The sequence below is a fragment of the Spea bombifrons genome, chromosome 13, assembly GCF_027358695.1.
Source record: "Spea bombifrons isolate aSpeBom1 chromosome 13, aSpeBom1.2.pri, whole genome shotgun sequence".
NCBI lineage: Eukaryota > Metazoa > Chordata > Amphibia > Anura > Pelobatidae > Spea > Spea bombifrons.
This window is the reverse complement of record NC_071099.1, coordinates 28,202,177-28,225,604: the sequence shown is the minus strand read 5'-3', so window position 1 is coordinate 28,225,604 and position 23,428 is coordinate 28,202,177. Positions and strand designations below refer to the sequence as shown.

General features: G+C 43.2%; 1 protein-coding gene across 2 annotated transcripts; it reads right to left on the bottom strand.

Moving 5' to 3' along the window:
* Positions 1–915: 915 nt before the first annotated feature.
* PLCG1 (phospholipase C gamma 1) lies at positions 916–23,360 on the bottom strand. Of its 2 annotated transcripts, XM_053453791.1 has the most exons (33): positions 23,308–23,360; positions 22,602–22,933; positions 13,088–13,240; positions 12,845–12,938; positions 12,189–12,236; positions 11,859–11,943; positions 11,457–11,540; positions 10,955–10,992; positions 10,778–10,850; positions 10,589–10,690; positions 10,386–10,504; positions 10,107–10,192; positions 9,766–9,886; positions 9,216–9,384; positions 8,983–9,105; positions 8,650–8,751; positions 8,070–8,257; positions 7,499–7,699; positions 7,298–7,417; positions 6,995–7,175; positions 6,802–6,879; positions 6,401–6,504; positions 5,866–5,962; positions 5,566–5,635; positions 5,297–5,454; positions 5,006–5,102; positions 4,696–4,920; positions 4,266–4,414; positions 3,820–3,934; positions 3,426–3,587; positions 3,237–3,325; positions 2,705–2,874; positions 916–2,371 (listed from the first exon to the last, which is right to left on the bottom strand). In XM_053453791.1, the coding sequence occupies exons 2-33, from the start codon at positions 22,813–22,815 to the stop codon at positions 2,329–2,331; spliced, it is 3,858 nt and encodes a 1,285-aa protein (XP_053309766.1). In that variant the 5' UTR covers positions 22,816–22,933; positions 23,308–23,360; the 3' UTR covers positions 916–2,328. The 2 variants fall into 2 exon arrangements, with proteins under 2 accessions (XP_053309766.1, XP_053309765.1); XM_053453790.1 differs by lacking the exon at positions 23,308–23,360 and having other exon boundaries at positions 22,602–22,998.
* Between the last annotated feature and the right edge of the window lie 68 nt (positions 23,361–23,428).

Genomic DNA, 23,428 nt, shown 5'->3' with positions numbered 1-23,428 from the left:
GTGGGACTCGGCAGCGTGCTGTGAGCCCGAACAGATTTAAGCTCTCCTCTTTTGGAATCGTGTCCTTGCAGTATCCTTCAGGGCATGCGGAGGAACACATGTTCACAGAGAAGGCTTAATTTACATCAGCCAATCATCATTTGGAAACCACTCATTCGATTTCTAGAGTTCCCAGTCAAGTTATGGGTTAATATACCAGCTGTAAGCAATAGTGTAACAAATTTAACAAAACAGGGTTAAAAATCTTAACTGGTGATTTGGGGGGGGGAAAAAAAAGGTAATGCTCCATCTATTAATGTAAACATTATAGACGCATTCTGCATGGAACACTTTAGCCTTGTTTTGTTTTAATTTTTTTATGCTTGTATGCTTTCTGAAACCAGTTCAAATAGCATCCATGTGATTGACAGCTCAGCACCTATTGACTAGAATGGGAATGCTACTGAGCATGTGCAGTGTACTTAAGAATGCTTCCCGCTTTCATTAGAGGCAGCTGGGGGAGGAGTTAAACGATACCGCCCTGATTTCTAATGCCGATAACTAATGAATGCCCGCATTGGTAAGTATACCGTGAAATGCATCGGCATCCAGGCAAAACGGACTCCAACAGGCACTGAATATGAAAATGTGACTGCCATGCTTCTTTAACATGTTTTATGACAAATGTCTACCCCCAAACTACCCCCCCAAAAAAAAAAAAAAGAAAAGCCAGATGTAATTGTGCCGTATATTAGACCAGATTTTTGCTGGCAGGGAATACATGTTGAAGGCTTGAAGATCCCGGACTACAAGGCCCATCAGGTTTACCCTATTGCTGGTACCTTCTCATCAACAAAACAGTTGTACACAAGGATAGTCAAGATAGACTTGGATTACAGTGGGAGCCTTAAATATTTGAGAATCATGTTAAAAATGTTACTTTTCACAGTCTGGTTTATTAATACGGTCTCTCGAACAATTAAAAACCTTCCATTTCAGCTTGTGTCCCTTTAAAGACAGCCATTACCCTTTTATAAACGTATCGAGTATAAAATAAATCAGCTTATAAAACGGAAGTGCCGTACGGCTGACACAAAAGTAAGAACCGAAGTTCGGGGAGGCCAGCACTTCCAACAGCAAAGTGCAATACAGATTATCACTATCATAATAAGGCAACGGAAGCTCTCGCCACCGGCGAACCGGTAAGAAGAGTTAAGTTATAACAAGGCCAGCGTTGGGATACATCAGACTGTGCAATTCAAGCAGGGCAATCACCTATACAGGGAATTAAAGCAAAATAATCAGCCAGTATTTTTTGTTTTTTAATTTACTGAAGCCAAAACATTCACTAACCGGACCATATAATCCAAACGCTGTACATACGCGTAAAAAAGCCTTGATTTACATAAAGTGTTCGAGAAAGACCCATTGCAAGTGATGCTACGAAGGAACAGAGATACCGATTATCATCAGGACTGGAAACTGCACCCGGGGAAGTTCCAACGACACGGCCACTTTAACCGGTTTGGTGTGTGGTCACATGACAATTAGGATTATGAATGAAAATCAATTCTAAGTGGTGCAGTTCCCATAGGAACCGGCGGATTGCTCCCACCGATTGATCCATTGGGCAGTTTAAAGAACTATTGCCCCCCCTATACACAATCCTCATTGGTTTTCAACCAAGGGCAATGATTCCAGTACTAAATGCTTCATGTCATCCCAGCAGCCATCTTAACCTTCAAGAGACGCACACCGACAGCTCCACATCAGGCTGAAAGTTGAACGTCTTACCCCAAGACACCATTTTAATTTGCTCCTTAACCCAGTGCAATGAAGAAAAAAAAAAAAAAGAAAATATTCCTAATATCCAGCAGAATGAAATGGAATGACGCTGCAAGGTAAATAAAGTTGTATGTGTGTATATAAAAATATCCTTAGAACACCCTTAAAGTGTCTCAGGGCAATGAAAGCGTTGTTGGCGACCCTGGCGTATTAAAAACATATATTGTTTCGCCTCCCTGCATTCACAGTTTCACAGAAGGTAAATGACTAAAACTGTAGCACGGGGTAGTTCAGGCCAAGCTGAAGGGGGGTTAATAAGATCCCAGTCTTTGCTATCTGCCCCACGGATATACAAGGCATTTAATAGAGAAATGTTTGTGCTGCAGGGAAATCATTCCCTTTGGGGGTGAAAATAACAGTTCTCCGTGTGCCACACTGAACGTGCAAAGTCCTAAGTAAATCGCACCTACTCTGGGTTCAGGCACGGTTTATAGAGAGACCACAAGGAGAATAAGGATTCCTCTGGTGCCAAAATGAGCCGAGCGTCCGTAACCCGGCTTTCCTTTACAAGCGATTATCTCCGCTCAGACGCGTTTTCCGGAGGACCCTGAGAAGAAAAAAAAATACATTTTTTTATATCTAATAAATCTACGTTATTCTGGTTTTAAGAAAACATTACGCAAGTATTTGAACCATATCTTGGCCGGCAGAACCCCAGCCACCCCCAGCCGCCTAACCCCCCAGCTGCCATCTACAGTGCCAAGAGCTGGGTTATGACATCATACCCTGGCAGGACGCAGACTAAGGTTGCTATAGAGGATATAAAATTATGAAAATGAGCTGGTCCTGTGGTGTCCACCAAAGTAAAAAAAAATTAAATTGCCAGACATTCAAAGGGTTAAAAGAATATTAATGTATTTACAGTACACCGCGCTGTTACCTCCTCTCCCTATCAAAGTGTTCAGGTAACTGCTCCTGCGAGGCGCGCAAGTCGTCCAACTGATGTGACGGGAATCTTGATTCCGAAGGTCCGTCCCAGCTCCGCCCGGCAAACGGGTCACTGATCCGTTCTCTGGGAGCAGAAGCTCCGTTAACCTCCCCGTTCTCCAGCTGGAATAAATAAATATAATTAAATAGTATATATATTTTTCAGGAAACATAAAATCAATACATATATGTAAATCAATAGAATTCATCCATTAGTCATTCATTATTGTCCTTTATAAATAATATGTTTTTTTTATACTTACCTGAATGCTGCCCTGTTTTCCAACATGGCCGCCTGGCTGCGGCAGGCTCATGGGCACGCAGAATTGTGCGCAAATCCTTATGGGACAAGGCGGAGGGGATGGCGGGTGTATACGCGCATGCAGACATACCCCGCCGAGCAGCCATGTTTTTAGTTTTTCCATGCCGGCTAAATGCCAAGTCCTTCCTCAAACCCTCACAACCCTCCACCTAGCTCTTCTCACCTTGCTGGGTTTGATATCAATCCAAATGAGCAACGACGCCAGCTCCAGATCTTCACTGTAGTTATTCTTCAGGGGAACAGCTCTGTAGCCTGCGGAGGAACGCACATTTTCCATCATGGAGACCAGAGAAACACACACTCCACGCAAAAGATATTCACCGCAAAGCTCAGTCCCCCTCTCGCGCCTTACCGGTTTTGAGTCCCCGCACCACAAAGGAGGCTTGTGCCAGGAAGTTCTGATCACTAAACATGTCCTCCTCGTATACAACAAACCGCAGGAAGGCAAACTCCGGATTTGCAACGTGAAACCTGAAAGCCTTCTGTGCCCAGACGGGGTTCAAGCCATTATCCACTGAGGAAAAAAGCAAGAAGAGCCATTAACTCAACAGAAATCACCTCCCTCATTCACTACACTAGCTCGGCCGTTATAGTCCATGTGATGGCCCCTACCAGGAGATGGCAAACTAACTAAGGTGCCTTCTACACATCATCATGTCCGGTATTCACATACAACCCTAGATCTTAGGATCACTAAACACCAGTAAAAGACTTGATATTTCAGATATTACCGCCACTCCACTCACCCACAAATTCGGTCTTATGCTTGACGTTATCATACTCTGCCCCGCAGACCTCCACCTCAACAAACGGACACACGATTCCTCTCCCATTTTTTGGCAGGTGTCTGGCTCCCAGGATCTGCCAAAAAACACAGACCAATCAGAAACATGTCCGGAAAACCCGTCCAGGATAATCCCTCTCTGAAAACCCGTTACTGGTCTCGGAAAGTGATTGGCGAAGCTACAACGGTGGGGATCATCATGGTGACAAACCCCTCAGCCGTTTCTGGATTATTATCCACATTTACCCACACAAAGGATGAAATACAGCGGCATAGACACGCTTCCACTTTTCATGGAAAAATCACTATTATTCCCAAATATTTTTCAATACATATGGATACAGGTGAGGTTTAAATGCCGAGAAAATGAGATGCAAAGAGTAAGAAGAAATAAAAATGGTTCCTCACCTCAACACAGACGTTTACCGGCTCCAGCGATCGCAAGGAGAATTTGTCGAAGGGATCGAACATCTCATCTCTCATGCTGCTTGGCTGCAGGACGTATCCACAGCGTCCTCCTGAATGGAATAGAGCCTGGTTCATCTGCATGGGCTTGTCTGAGACAGAAGACAGATACATGTGAGACGAGGAGACACGAGACCTAGTCTCTTCAAAGCCTGTCTATGTCACTAGGTAACAGAGCTTTTCGTGAGCTTTTTAACATGACCTAGAACTACAGATCTAACCTGGAACCTCCAGAAAGAAGTCTTCCTACAGCTGCTGTTTCAGAGACAGATGTAACTTGTAGGGCATCACAATCGCCTGTCCTTTCCTCCTCTGAGCTGTTTTGCCCACCGAGGGGTCGGGGGAAATGACCTCGCAGTTGGGCGAAGCTTACCTGGTGTTTGGAAGTTGAGGGCCACTAGTTGGCTGCCGCATATCCACATAGGCATTGGGTCATAATTCGAGGAATCAAGACGCTGGCCTTTAGGATAGATGCGGGAGAGCTGCCGTCTATTGTAATGCAAGAACTTCTTCCCTTTCAGCTTGTTGACGTACTTCTCTGCTTTTGTCTCAGGAAAGGATGACATGTCACGGTAACAAGCCCTCTCGGTGCCGATCTCTGGGTAAAAGAACAAATCACTAAACTGTCACACTTTCCACCTATTGTGCCATCTTTCCTGACTCTAGGACACAAAGTCACTCACTCTCTTCATCAAAGGGCACCGGTCGGCAGTATATGACAAGTTCTGACAGTTCCAAAGCAATCTTCTTCCTACGCTCCATGATCTTTCCTTCTGTGAGCTGGAGAATAAGACGAGTGAATATAGACAGACAAGAGGCAGAGCAAAGATACACAGAGAAAGATTCAAACGGAAGGAAATAATCCATTTGGAGCGGCAAGCAATATCCAAAAAAGCATACAGTGAGCCAAGAGGGAATAGAGGCCCAAAACGAGACATTATACAAGTGGTGGGTAAGCATAGTTGTCTACATACCCGGGCATCTGCTGTCTGTGCCACCTCTCGGATCTTCCTCACCCAATCATGCATGTCTTCCAAGGAGTCGGCTGCCACATCCAGCGGACATCGAGTCACCGACGGGACGTTAATGGAGAAGACATAAGGGCGGTTATTCATGCCCTCGTGTCGGATGGCTGGATGGAACAGCGACAAGTCACTATTGCTACGCATGTTTTACAAGTTGCCGTACACAACACAAACATTTTGATACCCCCCGACGCGCTGTCCGCTACATGTTCACTTACCAATCTGGCAATTTGGCACATCGAGAACTCCTCCCAAAAGGTCTCCAAGCGGACTGTTCTCATCCAGAGGCTGGGAAGATTAGAAAGTCGGATGAAATAAAACATGCCCGGGTCATGGGTTGCATTTATAGGAAAATATTTATGTTTAGGACACTATGGTCTAACACATCAGTTCAGCTCCTTGAAGAATTGTTTCACAACTAATGGAAGAAGTGTGGGTTCTGCTACATAAGGAAGACACTGAGGCAGTGAAGGTAACGGAGCCTTAGAATTCAAAAACGAAATGATTAGCACTACTACCTGGCGTTCTGGCTCTGGTTCGGCAGGACTGAAAATCTCCTCTACGTAGTTGGCAGGGAACCACATCTGTTTTTTCCCCCCATAATCTCCTCGCCACCTATAGGACAAAAATGTGCTGATGTAAGCAAATTTTGTTTAAGACCAGAGAAGTCATTTTTGTTTAAGACGTTTAACAACTTATCACTTTTTTATGGTAGTACACCACCAAAATACAATCAAAGGCAAAACGGACGTCAATTCTCAATTCTTGGCTTCAATAAATATCAGCCAATCAGTGTTGGCCAATTTTGTTAATGGACAAATGAATGAAAAATAATCGTTCCATCCTTAATTCTAAACTCCCAATCCGCTTTTATCGGAGCAAAAATGGTATCTACTTTGCGAAGGGTCCCCTATGCTCTTTGATCCTAGGCACAAGGAAGCGATGTATTGGTATTGCCCTCGATGTAGAGAGCTTTTCTGACCCCCTGGGCACCCGACAGCTGTCACTTAGTAATAGAGACATAGATGACAGCCATGCCTGCCTTGTGCTTACCATCCACCCTCTTGCTTCTCCACATTCTGGATGATGGCGTTCTTGGTAAAACTGAGTTCATCTTCGCGCTGGGCTTTATAATCAAACAATGCCCTGACAGAGCACTGGGGGGAGACAGAAGGAGAAAGAGCCGGGAGCAGAAAATTAGGCATTTAAAAAGGGAAAAGACAGAGGATCAACGTAAAGGGAAACCGACACACAGCGACATGTCCTATCAAACACAAAGTTTCTTGGTCCATCGGTAGAAAACTGTCCAGGGAGGAAAAAATAACACAAAGGGGATTGGAGGTATGGTCGATATTGGAATAATTCTTCTGCAATGTAGCATTTAATATTTGGGGGGTTTATCATACAATGAAGTATAAAAACGTCAGGGGGCTTTATATAAGACACATTACTACCTTGAATGTTGGCATTGGGTTAGCTTCCACGTAGAACCCAGGATTCCGTCCTTCATACAGAGCTCCATAATCCGGCTCCTAGAAATCAAGGTCACCGTATAAACTACATCTGTTTTTATGTTATTGATTATTACATTGTATTTAGAGCGCACCGGCAGATTCCATAGCACAGTAACACATTTCTTGCACTCACAGCTGTACCAATCTTCTCCAGGGTCTCCTCGTTGATGGGGTACCTCAGTTTCATCTTCCGATAAAGGGGATGCTTTTCATAGTAGCTGATTAAATCCACCAGGCTGTCAAACTCGGAGCTTCCGAGGACCACGCTCTGACCTTCCTGTTGTACTCGGCAATGCTTGATCTTCCCCTCTGCCCTAAAACAAGAGGGAAAACGAGAGATGGGGAATAAGATTAATATTAGACTCAAATAACAAAAACAGAATCGGTGCAAGAAACAAGAATTAAAGCTGTAAACAATGCCACGAGCTCGTCTCACCGGAAGGATATGGCGTAGGAGTTTGGCTCGCTCCTCTTGCGCACCAGGAAGGCACCGTCCCGTGGAACTCTCATCAGCATATGTTCTGCTTGTGTGCGTGTGAGGTTGGCATGGTACCACCTAAAAGATTTTAAGTATTTCAATAATCCGGATGACTGCGTTATTGGGCTTTATTTATTGACACGTATGACCGTGGCTTACTCTTTGCTCTCATGAGCGTTGGTTTGCGGGACCGGCTCGGTCAGTCTCATCTCGAATTCATTGCATCTTAAGGGCATTTGTTGGTAATGAGTGATCAGGGCATAGAGGCTCTCGAACACCAGGTTATCCGTCAGGAAAAACTTCGGGCTCCCGGCCTCCTGTCTGGAGTGAATCCTACAATGCTGGACTTTTCCATTCCTCCTGGAATAAAAAAATAAATAAAAGATTCATTAATCAGGCATTATTAATAAAAATTATAATATCTGGCTTTCCCAAATTCTGCGTTTTATAGTTAAATATACAAAAACTTGTGTAATTGTGTTTACTAATTAAACCAAGCAGCGCATTTATTTAAATATAATTTTCCTACATTACTGCTCTTTGGTGAGAGTTTAATGAAAAGACACTCAATGAGTGGATGAATAAAAAAAGTTATAATAACGTATGCCTAAAAGGCCTCACTTTGTGTACAATTTTCCAAGCCACCGGGCACATACATCGATAGGGAGACATTAGGATTCAGTAGGCTCCTGTATGAACAAGGTCCCCATTTCCAAAATGGCAGTCTCACCAGAAGGACAGAGTGTAATCCCCTACAAACGTCTCGCTCTCCCGCACCAGGAAGGAGCCATCCGGCGCCCCCGTCTCTATGCAGTAATCTGTGAGGAGGCGCTCTGCGATGTGCCGACCGTCTCGACCCGCTCCCAGCTTCCCGTGGAACCATTTCTCAGTTGAGTGCAGCTCTGAACTGTTACTGGCCTGAGGAAGGATTTTGTTGTTACACATCAGATAGAAGGCACTATGGACATTATATATAACTAAAGTTTACACAAGGAAGGTTCACTTCTCAAGCACCTTGACCAAGGCCTACGTGTCCAGTTGACACCACGTTCCCAACACACGTACGGATGATAGGTTCCACCATAGTAAACACATAAGATGAAGTCTCAATTCTGTCACAGACAGAGTCCACGTGGTTCTAGTTGTAGCCTACTGCGATAGCATCCATTTATAAACAAACCTTTTCCTCACATAATAACTCAACAATAGACAGCATTTTTTTTTTTCTTTAAAAACATGGGCTTTAGCGAGTGTAAACTTTTTTATTTTTATTAACATTCATGACTTATGACTGCCTCTGGGCAACCTACCTCTTTCTGCTCCTCTTCTTCATCATTTGTCTGGCTGGTTGTTGTCTCCTCAGAATAATAGATTTTGCTGCTGGTGAGGACGAAGTAGTGAGGGTACCATTCCTGTACGTAACAAAGCGAGCCATGAAGTACAAGACAAACACACCTCTCTAATTTTCACTTCAATCTCATTTTATCATCATAACTCTATATAATATATAATATAATATAACCCTACTCCCGTCCCCACTTTGCTTTCACATTAACCCCATTTTAACCCTCCAGGATTAATATTTACAACAAGGTTCCTTTTTTCATGCCCTTATCTTTTTTATACTCTGGTCTACAACGTACGCGGTTGATGGGATCTTGCAGGTACAATATTCCATTTTTGATAGAATTGCTTATATCATTCTCAGAATAGACAGTGGAAGCTGGAATCTCCTCATATGTGCTACCTTCAGCCAACTTCTTGTGCTGAAACAAGAAACGTTTCACTTAGACACACCATGTAGGACATCAAGCAGTGCAAATGCAGAACGCTTCAGAAGTGTTGACATTTTAACTCCAAGTACTAAAAAATGTACCTTTATGAGAATTTTCCGTTTCAACTGGTTGGGAGATGGGAGGCCATCAGCCGCCGCATCCACTGGCTTGGTTAGGAGCATCTCCCCAAACACTTTCTTAAAGTGATGAGCCATGTTCCTCTGTTGGGCAATGCTGCAATGGTCTTCAATGGATAGGATGACAGGGTAACTATTTCAGGGACAAAGACACAGTGTCAGGATATAATGCTTCTTGGTGCAATGGAGATATGATGTGATGGAGGCAAATATCACATCCCTTAGAGGTGTTGGGTTTGGGAAGGATCAGTCTTTTCTATTCTGCCTTGAGACCAAGAATATTCCATAAACGTTACATTTCTGAGCACACAGAAACTTTGTGATATCCTCTAAAACAATGTATGAGATATTGAGAAGTATAAGGTTGACACCTGAAGGCATCTCCTTAAATGTTGAAGACAATGGTGGTTTTGCCAGCTATGCAGGTCAACACTGTGCTTTAGGACATGATTCAGCCATCGAAGACCAAGTAACTATTATCTATATTCCTGACTCGAACAAACACAAAACTTACTCAGATGTGACAAAGGCATGTTCTTTAATGGTGTGAAGGACCTCGGAAAACTTTATTTTGGTGGTCAGCGTGTGTCCATGATAAATCACCGGCATCCCATCTGGCCCATCCCAGCAATCCACTGAAAACAGATGGACATTACCAGTCGCTATTCAATGATCAGGCTTCATCAGACAGCATACCCACCAAAAGATGGGGCTGTAAACATCTATTTAATGACTCAGTTAAGGTATTATGTAGCAACTACGGTACATCCATGTCATAAAAACATTCATAGCTTATACAAATTAAATTAGGAATACACATTGCAGAGGACAGGTGATACAGTATATCTGACTTACATTCTATACAGCGACAACCCATACGTAGACATCGGGCATATGCTTCTAGGGACGACTCACTGGAGAACTGATCTCCCGTTAGATACCTATGGACAGAAGGAAATAAGGTTACAGTTCGAAACATATGTAGTATGTGGACAAAAGATAAGAAAAATGAACGATTGAGCAATGGACCATATGAAAGCGTTAAGGGGAAATAAACAGTTTTGGAGAAAAATAAACTGAGGTTAAAGGCAGGAGACAGCTCAAGGTCTAAGTTGAAGAAAGCAGCATCCTTACGTGTTGTGGGAAGAGGAGATCCAGTAATGGGACAAGGGGTTGTCCATGTTTAGCGGACACACAGTGTCCAGCTCTGAATTCCACAAAGTGTTCTCCTTGGAGAACAGGAAAGTGACAAACTGCAGATAAAGACGGAACAATTAAAATGGGACAAAAACTACTCAAAAGTAGGTTAAGAACAGGCAACACGGACAGATAACTACCTCGTCAAGGGTGAAGTACGGTTCATCAATTTCTCTCAGAGGGTCACGTAAGTAATGGAACATGAAATCTTGCACCTGGAGAAGGTCAGTAGCCCACATCTCCTGCAGGGTTAAGAACGGAAGAGAATAAGATGCAGATATCGTCAAATGAAACACAACTGACGTCAGACTGATGAGAAAAAAAACTACCTTCTGATACGTCAACAGAAAGTTCTGGAAATCCAGCAGGGTTACTTGATACTGGTCTGGTCGCTCTCCACCTCTGGAAGAAATATGGTATTAAGAAATGTCTGCTACCTATCTCACGTCATCACTACAGAGTCTTACAGATGGAGCACTTTGTGTAAACAGGAGGCAATACGATACCTGTTTTGGATGAAACTCTCCAGAAAGGGAATTGCCATCTAAAACAAAACAAAACAAAACAGATAAGTAATACATTGGGATTTCTGTAAATATTTGCAAGTGAAATATTTTTAGAACATAGGCAAACATTTTTGGCTACTATTTGTGGGCAGCTGGCCAACACCACCAAATACTCACCTGATCTGCGGCTCCAGCAGCTGGATATGCCGGCCGCACGCCAGTCGAGTAGGAAAAAAGTAGCGGCCGGCCGCACATATTCAGGCGTCGGCTGCACTGACGCTGTCAGACAGCCGCCACATTATAGTGCCAGGGCCGCTCAACCATCCCCAGTTCAGCCCTGGTACGGAGGGCATCGGGTAACTGCATATATATTTTATTTTCTGAGGGGTTAGGGGCAACTGACAGGACCAGTACTATATCAACTGTGATAAGGTCTGTAGTTTTACAACCGAACAGTCTTGAGGGCCCAGAATGGTCAAAACACCTGGGATTCTATACGTACCGGCTTCTGTGCGCTATACATGAGGTAGCGATAGAGCTGTGCAAACTGAGCATAGTTTATTTCTCTGTTTCTTTGCTCCACTTCCTAAAAAGAGAAAAAAAGAAAAAAAAGACATTAAGAGGGAGGCGATAAAGAAGCACAAAAGGTATAAAAAGATAAATGTTACAATGACTGCCCTAAACATCCGCCATTTAAATTATTGGCCCTGGAGAAACGCTGATGGGAAACAATAAGCTCTGTGACAACATAAAGGCTTTAAGGCCAACATCGGACGGTTATTTGTACTGCAAAGGGTATAATCGAGAAGGAACAACATGCAGGTTGGGGTGGAGAAAAATAAACGAAGAAGTGAACGGGCAATACAGGAATTCGAGGAGACTGAAGAGAAACAGAATGACTAACCGTCAGCCGGTCTCGCAAGAACTTCATGTTGGGAACCCTGTAGTTGACTTGGGAAAGCATATTTTTCAAATCCTTGACAGAGATCCTAGAAGAGGAGAACATGTTTTTTAGCCAGGTAGGCATCAATTTTTATCTCCCAAAGAGAGTTACAACCTCAATCAATATAAGGCCCGTAGAAGACAATAAGATGTTGCTCTTTGATACAGAGAAGCATTACACCTGTGCAAATAAAAGCTTTAAGTTCTAGGTCATCTATAATCTTTTTGCAACGTTATCTAGAAGCTAGAGAAATGTAATCATCGCTATGGCAAGACATCTTCAAACACTTACTTGTCCTCCCTGTTTCTGTCCAAAGAGTAGAACTGTTTCCGGAGCCACCTGTAATTGCAGAAAAAAAAAGGATCAAGAAACATACAATATGAAATGGATTTCATTATCGTGGAATCAACCCAAAAATGGAAGTTCAACTAGGAGTCATAACCAAAATGTCAACATAGTTTTTTGTTTTTTTTTGTACTTTTGATCTCTCTTGATAGGTTGAAGAATAACTTCTAACCAGGAAATAGAACAGAACGTTTTCAATATTCTGTCACGGGATGGAAGTTATTTAGTTAGGATGGATTGAACCGTCGAAAAGAAGACCTAGAAACGAAAATGATCCACCTGCGCTAAACATGTCTATCTTCAAACCACGCTTGTGGCGAGGTCCGGTGATCCAAGTTTGAAAATTATACGTACGAGTATAACACATGGGATAAAGTCTAGAAGCCGGCTTCAAAGGAGGAAAACTATATTTTTAAGCCAACGTGTCTCTCCTCGCCAGATGGACTGTAAATTATGTGTGTGTATTTTGGCCGCACCCTATAATCAACGAGATCGCCCTAACCATAGATCTGCTACACAGCGGCACAGAATTTTTTTTTATAGGAACCAAGAGCTAACGCTCCCGGGATTTAAGAGGTCTTGCATCGGACCGGAAGTCTTACCTTTCGATCTGTAGCGGGGTTGGAGCCTGCAAGGTGTCCTGGAGAAGCCAGTTCAACCCCTTAATCCACATGTTTACTTCTTCTTCTGAAGTGGCTTTAAAGTCAAAGGGAACAGGGCTGTTAGCTATCTTTCAGTTGGAGAACAATAAAACAATTTGCAGAATCGATCGAGCAATATTTTATTGCTTGGTTACTGATGTGGATATATTAAATTTTAATACTGCCAGCGTATCAGAGGCCCACCTTGCAAGCTTAGGGTCTTCAGCCGGAATTCGGTCCCATATAGAATAACGAAGCAGTGGTCTGGCTCCAGCCGTACGGTTGCATCCTCTTGGTACCGGTCAAAGTCCCTTGAGTTTTTACCTCTCCTGATCTCCTTCATTTCCCTGATGTCCACTAGGATGAGAGGAGGACAAAAGGTGACATTTTCTGTAACCGCTTCAAGATACAGAGCTTGTCATCAGGGGTAGCAAGAGTTTATCAAGTTAACTTTAGTTTTTGTAACTTTTGGTTTACCAGAAAGTCCATTTTCACTTGAAAGCCAATGGTTTGACGTGAGAGCCGATACCACCAACCTATTACTGTTTGTGGTTGAAACGCAGCCTTTAGAACCTACAGAAACGAAAGCTCTACTTAGATATTCTTGGATAGCGCTTAAATTAAACAATGCCCATATTTTAATGGACAAGTAGTATAGAACATTCAACATCATTTTATATTGTCTTTATCAAGGTTCCTCCAAAACCTTCACGTCTCTGAAAGGGGAGCTGGGACATGTTAAATCATATGGTCCCTAAAAGCGTACATGAGCACCTTGCACGTGTAACAATGCAGCCTGACACAGGAAGCAGCTAAGGAGGAAATCAGAACGTTGGTATCGGCGCAGGTGCTCGCGTGCGGTTCTTACTCTGCAGATCAACCACATCCTGCTCTGGTCCCTGAAAACCAAAGCCATATCTAGGGAAGGTCAAGTTGACAGACAAAGAGGTGCCAAGCAGCAGAAACATAAATAAAACAAGATCTACGTCTAACATAAACCAATATGTTCCACGAGATTCTATAGCCACCATGAGTGCGTCATCACTAGGAGATCAGGTCTACACGCAGAACCACCGGGGCTGTATATAAAAGAGTGCTTTAGGGGCCACGAGGTAAAACGCTGCACTTTTTGCTATCCCCACCGCTGAGGGAAACGGGTGACAAACCTCACGATGCAGGACGCCGTGGCTTCTACACATTCCTGGCGGCACCTAAAATTTAAGTATTTCAGACCAAAATCTATGGAGAACCTTTTTTTTTTCTATGACGTTGGCTTCATAGAATCTCCGCAATGCCTGCTGTAAAACGAAACAGGGAATTACTGAAATAACACAGAATCCTGTTTCTATTCATTAACAATCCACTCCCCTCACTCCCGATATCAGAGCACCTTAGAGCAAACGGCAGGAATAGTTCAGCGATTGCTATGGTAACTATGCCATAAAAAGAATCCCTCTGTAGGAATAACCCGACTGTTCTTTTTGGGAGATTTTTTCCCGTTAGTAGTATTTGATGATCACCGTATAGGTGCAGCGGTGCTCTTTATGGGAATCAATCAAGCGAAGCTGCCCTAATGGAATGATCTTTCATTGTCTTCTGATCTGGAAAGCTCTCAAGTCCTCGCTCCAGGCTTTTGGGATAACATATAAGAGACATCCAACGTACATCGAGTTCCTGACCGCAGGATATCAGGACCGGCTCAGACAGCGCTGGGTTTGTATCTAATGTACAGGGACAGGCAGGTTTGGGCTTGTAGCTAATGAAGTACAGAGACCCAACCCCCCCCCCCCGTGATTGCAGATGATTTTTGAAGGGCCCTCCTCATCTGTTTCTGTAAGTCAAACCAGTGCTTGCTTTTGTGTCACATGGCAAAAAAAAAAAAATACACACATACGAAAAAAAAACTCTACATTAAAGATTTCTGGAAAAAGAATCTTTCAACGATACTAGGAATTCTTTTTAGTGCTGTATTCAGTTTAAATAAGGAGTCAACGTTTGTTCTAGTTCTATAGGAACCGTTATGCAGTGCTTGCCGACTGACGGATGTAAGCAGGCAGCTGCAAGCAACATTTAGCAGATTGCAGGAAAAGGGGCAATGGCACAAACCTAATTTACCTCGCTGATCCCTGGAAAGAAAAAAAAAACGGGTCTGAGTGGCCATTAAAATTACAACGTAAGTGAATGTAAAGCCATGAGAATTCACACTCCAAATCAACTCTGGTTTAGTATATTATCTATTTGTGAGCCTATTCAATAAAGGATTCTGCGAAAAGCAAATTAAATAAAGGGAGTAAAAAGAGAACCATTTGTATCAGAGGGGCGTGCGGACAACGGCTCCCGATATCCTCGAAACGTCATTTGGGGACCCAGGAGGCCGCTCCATTATCCGCTCATATCCTGCCCCAGCCTTACCCAACGCGGAGGGCAATCAGTCTGATCGATTTCCAGCCAGACGGACCCAGGGGAGCGAGCCATAGATGGACTTCCGACCACATAGGGGATGCTCGCTGTATACAACGAGGGGCTGATCAAAGAGAAACCATTCCACTCGCCCATAACAGATAAAATAAACGCTTAGAGATAAAAGAAAGCCACTTGTAGGGGACGACGTTGGCTACTCAACAACATATAATACGTATACAATGTAGAGAGCGGAGAATGCGGGATAATGCAGAAAAAGAAAGGAACTTGCGCAAGTTTTGGGGGCAGGAGGAGAGATGACGGAAAAGCTCGGACTCATCATGCGTTTAAGCTGGGCCTGTATCAGTTACCGATCCATCTGCAGGTAACAGGATCTACTTGGACAGATCGATAACCAGCAGACAAGCTTCCCATGGGGGCTCCGCCAAGGGCATCGAGCTCTCCGGCGCAATACGGCAGAATACACTGAATACATGATCGGGGGGTGGGGTTGGGGGCTAAAATAGCATGGTTAAAAAGAAAAAAAAATGTAAAAAAAAAAGTTTGAAATGCCCGTTTCTGAGGGCGGTTTTCTAGGAGCTCGGAGTGTTTGCTGGGTATGAGGGGATCACAGGGTTCTGCAGCCATAAAAGTAACAATAATGTTTATAGAAACAAAATAAGTGTTTAGAAATGAAACTGTGTAAATATAATTTGACTTTTATACGCCTTACTCTCTTCCATTGTTATCAACAGGAAAGTAATTCACGTAAAATGACTCGATGAGGCCCTGCCACCTAAATTAGTGTCTCACCTCAGTTATCGGAAATGATGCTATTTCTTAATGCTGAGTGGAGCGGTCTTATTTATTATCATTATTATTTATTTATTATATTATTTATTTATTTATTTTTAATGCTGTCTTGTCCACACATATATAATATCTCGTATATAAATCGTATAGATGCTCATCCGGGAGAAGCCGGCAGCACACGGCTCCTCGCGTGACGTTACTCTGTTGCAGGAAGCATGAAGGTGAACGTATGCTGGAAAAACACATAAAAAAGGACAAGGGAGGGGTAGTGAGAAGCACAAAAGAGCCCCTGTTACTGAAGGGGACACACTTCGCCTTGTGTACAACTCGCTAGCAAGAACACAGAACGCCATACACACCGCATACAGCCGGAAATTTCCAACAACTTTTAGGTAGGCGAACGGCCGTATTTATATCTAAACAAGAATTAAATTAATAGCTCAGAGAATAAGAAACCTACAGTGTAAAACAGCTCGAGAAATCTTCCATTCATTCTTTAGTACATATATATATATATATACACGTACATACATATACACACACACACACACACACACACACACGGCAGCCGCCACCATCGCAAGAGATTTCCGATCCCCTTCAGATTTGATTTACTTGCTCGCTTTGGCCATTTAACAGGACAATGGACAATCCGGAGACCCCGATCCAAACGAGAGATCGCACACGTTTCCCCGCAAACCATCTATAATGCTCACACTAGATTGTAAGCTCTATGGGCAGGGCCCTCGTCGCCTGTTTATGTAAGTCAAATCGTTATGTTACATACTGCTTGTTATGTCCTGTCTACCCTTTGTACAGCGCTACGGAATATGATGGCGCTATATAATAAATAGGCCCCATCTTGAATCACATTTGCAGTTTAACAATGACAGGCATTGGAACGCAAACTGGACAATTGTCTTCGTTGATGGGTTTGGGGGAAGAAGAGACCGTCTTATCCAGAATTCTGTATTCCCATTTGATTAGCAGGAATAGGCTTAATGGGGAGATATAGACACACACATACATATATATACACATACATATATATATGCACACACACACACACACACACAGAATAGCCGATATCTGTATAAATAGAACTCTTCATACGACGTGCGATGAGACAGATAACGTGTCTAGGATCCAGTACCTCTGGGGTTTTTGGGGATTTTAGTTAATAATGCACATTGTGTTTCATAACCAGCTCCTGGGTTGTTTCATTTCTGAGATGTTTCTGCTCGCGAATTAAATTAATCTTTCCCTGTAGAAATTTAATTGCTACGGAGTCTGGTTTTGCTGGCCAGCAATATTACTGTAAATATTCAGATCCGTGCTTTAAATATAACAAAGTGAATGGGGGTCTGGTTCATATATAATCCCCCCCAAAACAATTATTATATATATATATATATATGCACCATAGACCCCACAAAGGTGACCAATAAAGACAAGCAGTCCGGAATCTGGAGGGGCAGATAAAGAATTTGCCCTATAATCCTATGAATAAGAATTACTAGGTACCGGATTACCCTGGGCCGAGGACCCCCATTGATCCAGAATCCTTGATTTACTCCAGAGATTTCGCCCCCCTGACCCCGTTGCCAAACCGTCGCCGTGCGCCGTGTCAACCCGGCATGAACCAGATGACTTTAGTTCTTCGCGGTGGAATTAAAAGGATAACTCATGGTTATTGCCATTTTTTTTATTTTTTTTTAATATAACAATGGGGACATTGTCTGAGATTTAATAAAACCTACCAATTTATCTCGACAATAATTGTATCAATTACACAACATCTGTATTTCCTATAAACACTGACGGGTTTTATATATACGTGTTTACCAAACAGAACAACGTTGCAGAATAATAAAACCTGGACTCGATGCTACATCGAGAATATAAAATAAATAAATAATAATAAGAAGAAGAATGCAATATATAGTCCGGAGGTTGTCCCAAATACTATGATTAAGAAGCCATGTCTTCTTCTCTGGGCCACCGTCATGAGAAGATGGGGTACTAGGAGTTATTTAACTCTTTAACAACTTTTCAGATCTCATTTTCAGGCAGGAAAGTCCTATAAGCTCTTGAAAGAGTTAAATAGCACATTATATAGACTGTAAGCTCGATGGGCAATTTTAGCAATAACTTTTATGGTCAGACCCGGCCCACCCAGCCGCCATATTAATTCAGCTCCTCCCTGCGTGATTTAAAGAACACGTGTAACCCTTTCAGACCCACACACACTGGAAGCTATTCAATGTGATAGCCTATTCTGCCACGCACACGGGGTTAACGCATGCGAATGATATTGTGAACGTAGTGGTGCAGAGACTCTGGCGTAAAGAGGGTTAATGCACTTTGTATTCAACGATAGGAAACGACATCACGGCCCCACGTGTGTGACCTCATGCTTCATGCACGTTTGTTCAGCTTTAAAGCTGCGGCTACCGATAACGACCTCTGCATGTGGCCCCTGACACACAATAAAGTCAACATGGCCCTCCGGCCATCATTATGTACTTTAACGCACACTATAGCGGGGGGGGGGCCCATATGCATTTACCCCTTTATCTGCCCCTCTGCTATTTTCGGCCTAACAAATCTCTTTGCACTTGATATAAACGTTCACCTGTCGGCTCCAGCACTGTGGGCCGGGGTCCAAGGAGACCCCCGTAAGCATGCACAGGAAGCGCTCCAATTGACTTCAATAGGGTTTTCATATGCATTGATTGTTTAGGGGCTTTCTGGGACCCTGTTGCTAAAAACATAAGTAAATATAAATGCCAATTGAATCACTGTGTAACCGCCATGACAGGATAAAGAGAAAAAAGTATTTCCTCATCTTACAAAACAAACACCATCGCTGGAAACATTGTCCTCGGAGAAGAGTCTGCGCTACAAAGCCTGCCGTTAAACAGTGTAACAAACGGTGTAATATACGGTGCTTAGTGGGGAGGAAACAGAGAGGGTCACCGAGCCACCGGGGGAAGTCCCACAGAACCAAAAAAAAAAAAAAAAAAAAAATTTCCTCCTTAAACATTAACCCCCGGATCTGTATACAGTAATACACCCCCTGGAGGTGTATACAGTAATATACACCCCCCCCCAAGCACTGTATACAGTAATATACCTGCCCCCCCCCCGATCTGTATACAGCAATGTCGGTCGGTCGGTCACAAAATTGTTATCAGTGATTTGGGATGACTTTCCCAACTCAAACATCACACTGAAGGTAAGGCCATGCCTCCCAACTGCCTCGCTTTGCACAGGATAGTCCCTATTTTGCCACTCTATCGCGCTGTTCCACCGAGCTCTACCTCTGCCCCGCTTTTCGGGCTCAGCTGGACAGCAGGATTTATCTCTGCTCCTCTGAGTCCCGATTCCCCGAGGGGTTAAAGTTAGGAGGCATGCAATGCCAATGAAGTCACCAGCGGGTGATTAAGACTGAGCCATTCTGCTATGTAGAAATGCACTCCCACCTCTACTATATGACAACACGTAGAACTGAAAGGAAGACATCAGCCTTAACAATTCAAGTCTAATTTTTTTTTCTCCTCGGGAAATAAAAAGTAAAAAAAGACCCCCCCCCCAAAAAAAAAAAAAAAACTTATTTTGATAATTTAACGGATAGTCTATTAAAAACTTTATGTAGAGCTGTGTTGAGCCAGACCACAAGATCCCATTAATAGCGCTTTGTGCAGATATACTCTCGCAAAGAACAGACTGTGCACTTTATATAAATAAATTAAATATGTATTAAAAACAAAAAAAAATTATAATAACCAGTTGTCTCAGCTGAGCTACAGATGTTAAAAACAGCCTAAGGGCAATTCTTTCATGAGGGGTAAAGTAGAGCAAACCTCATGAGAACAGAGGGGGTATAATATATATAAGTTATATATACACACGCTGTGTATATATATATTCTACACTAGATTCTGTAAGCCGGTCCCTCCTCGCCTTTTATTTCTATAAACCAAAATTATTTAGAACTACAGAAAATAATAAAATAATCCTATTTTTTTCCTTCAATGGCAGCGGGTGCCCTTCAACTGTGGGCATCGAGGTAACCCCCAGCCCAGGGGTCTCTGGAAGCCAAATCACGGCCATTGAAAGGCAGCGCGCATGGAAATGAGACAGCCGGCAGCCGGGGAGCTGAAGGGTTAACAGAGCGGTGGAAATAGCACAATAAAATCCAGGATACACCTGGAAGCTGGAAATAGACCGCGGGAAATGTACGGCTATTCCCAGAACCGCTACGCGTCCACGTCCACGACACACAGGGGTCTATAGATTCAGTTCATATCAAAAAATATAATATATATATATATATATATATATATATAATAAATATAACACACACACACACACACACACACACATACATATTATATATATATATATATATATATACACACATACATACATACACACACGGCAATATATAATAACATATATATATATATAATATATATAAATATAACATATATATATACACACACTTAAACAAAACAGAGACATAAAACATTCCATGCAATTATCGAAAGGGAGAATGAATACCCAGACAGTCGAAAATCATGGAAAAATCCAAACCGGAACTCTTGAGGGAGTTTTTTTTATATAATTGCTATGGTTACTAATTTCAGAAGTTTAATCCCATTTACACAACGAAAGAGAACCCTTTACAGGCCGTGGAAGTAAAATAAAGTCGACGTCTTGGTTCCATTCAGCACATTTTTTTTCCCCCTTGACGTTCAAGGTTTTTCCATGCGCGGCGTTAGCGTTACAGTGTGTTTTCACATTTTGCGGTGTCAGCGGACATTTCCACAAATAGCCCCAAAAAATTTCCATAAAAAGACCCAAAAAGTAGCATTTTTGCCCCATGGGCGCAGCGTCTCGGCTTTGGCCGCCCTCTCTTACACACAGAGATATATCATTGCATCTGATCCACCCCTGAAACCCTCATCTCCTGCTTTAACCCATTGTTTTCACCCGCATCGCCTACCTACAAGATCAACAGTCCTCCAATTGGCTACAATCCACTTACCCAAGCAGTCCTCTCTTACTGCCCTATCTCCCCCTCCACCACCCAATAGATTGTAAGCTCACAAGAACAAGACCCTCTCCTCCTACTTGTGTCATTTATATTGTCTGTTAAATATTTCCGCTGTCCCCTAGTGTAACAGCGCTACGGAATCTGCTGGCGCTATATATAAACGAGGTGTCTGGGAGTCGCTGATGCCTTTTTCAATCAAACGTCCAGCACTCCATCGGCAGTCGTCCGTGGGCTAACCCCGACAGCCGGGTACCGGAAGATGCCTCCAGCGGGTAAACAAGTCTGATTAATACCAAAGACATATAACACGCCTGCTATAAGTAGGCTGTCGACCCATAGGCAAAGCAATGAGCCCCAAAACTATACATATATATTTATTTTTTATATTTTATTTTTTATTATTTTTTCTAAGACACATATAATGACGCGTGGAATATCTGCCATATTACCTTGGGTGTACGATCACAGGGATTATCACATGGATGTAGTCCATGGCCAGCATACGATCACACAAACAGGCAGCACATACATGTAGCGTGTTTTAAGGGTTATGCTCTTAGGCCAAGAGTATATTCACATGCACTTGGGCAAGCAGTAATATACTCTTTACTTTACAACCCCTCGCTGTACACTCAAACACCTCTCCTGGTTTAATAAATAAAAAAGTCTACAATTATTATTTTTTTTATAAAAAGTGTTAAAAACGAAAATTTCCCATCTCTATCAGTGCCTGAAAAGAAAATCGGAACACAACTGAGCCTCACAGGCATCCTGAAAACCTGACACAAGCTTGAATTCATTATTAATTCATATAGCACCATCATACTCCACGGCGCTGTACAACGGCTTATCCCAGGATCCTCAAACGTTTCGCTTACGTGCCTAGAAACATTCTCATTGGGAAACAATACCATCACCGGAACAATATTTTTTCCTGTCGTACGCTCTGTTCCAAGGAGGCCAGCACTTCCCAAGATGCACAGCACCGCGTGCGTATTATATACCGGTATATATATAGCGCCATCATATTCTGCAGTGCTGTACAATGGCTATACATATAATATAGATTATATAGCATGATACTTAGCAGCACTGTACGATGGAGATTGTGTATATACACACACAAGTGTGATTGTTGTGGTGATTACTATAGTAACAGTTTAACACGTAACGTAAAGATTTATGTAAACAGTTACAATATAAAAAAGTAACAACGTTACAATGTACAGGTTCCACATACACGTAACGCCAACCGTCTCCTTCCAGGAAACACCAACAATATCAAGTATGGCCCCAACAAGTTGTTTTTTTTTTTTTCTCCCCGGTGTATGTAATTTGGGGAATTTGCACATATATGCACACTCACGCTCCTGCACTAATCTCTACGACACACATACACATAAAGACAGGCCCAGGTAAAGGCATAGAGGCATGAACACTTACCTGCCCCCTCAACTTTGTCTGCCCCTCTGCTCCATGTCACTTGTCTGGTCTCCAGCTTCACCTGGAAGGTCCTCCTCTCCGGTTTCTGGGACTTCTTGGAGTAATAGAGGGTCATCACTGTGCCCACCTCCAGGCTCCTGCACAGATGGGTCAGCTCTGCCTCACTTTGCCCGCAGGGGGCAAATCCATTCAAAAGAGCCCCTGTCTCCATCATCCTACCAAGGATCCAGCACTGGAGCAGACAGGGAGTGAAGCTTTCAGACCCCACACTCTTCAAGAGTGACCTTTCTCCAGGCCATGAGAGGACAATGCAAACCTGCAAGTGGACCTGCCTGCATGAGAGAGGGGGGGAAACAGAATAAAGCAGGGGCTGATGTGATCAGGGGAGGGGGCTCTTAAAAAAACCCTCCCAGTCCTCTCTATTGTTGCAAACTGAGGATATGAGCTGAGGTTTCTCCCTCCACCCCCACCTACCCCTCCTCTCCCCTCCTCTCCCCTCCTCCTCCTCTCCTCCTCTCCATGCACAGATCACAGTGAGATAATCTGCACTGAGGAAGTGGACCCCTTGCCTGCCTCCAGCCAACCCCAGTAACATGTTACCTTCCCAACACAACCAGTGGGTCTGTAAGGGCAGGAGATAGGGGACGGGGGGGGGGGCGAGGGGGGTACATGCTGGTAAATAGGCCATCAGACCCCGGACACATACCCACCCAGTGGCTCCTTGCAGTGTCCTGCTTAACATGAATCCATAGAGATTCCAGTGGGATTAAAAGCAGAAAGGAACTGGAGCCAGTGCTCCCCACCCCCTCTATACTGGGACTGCCTCT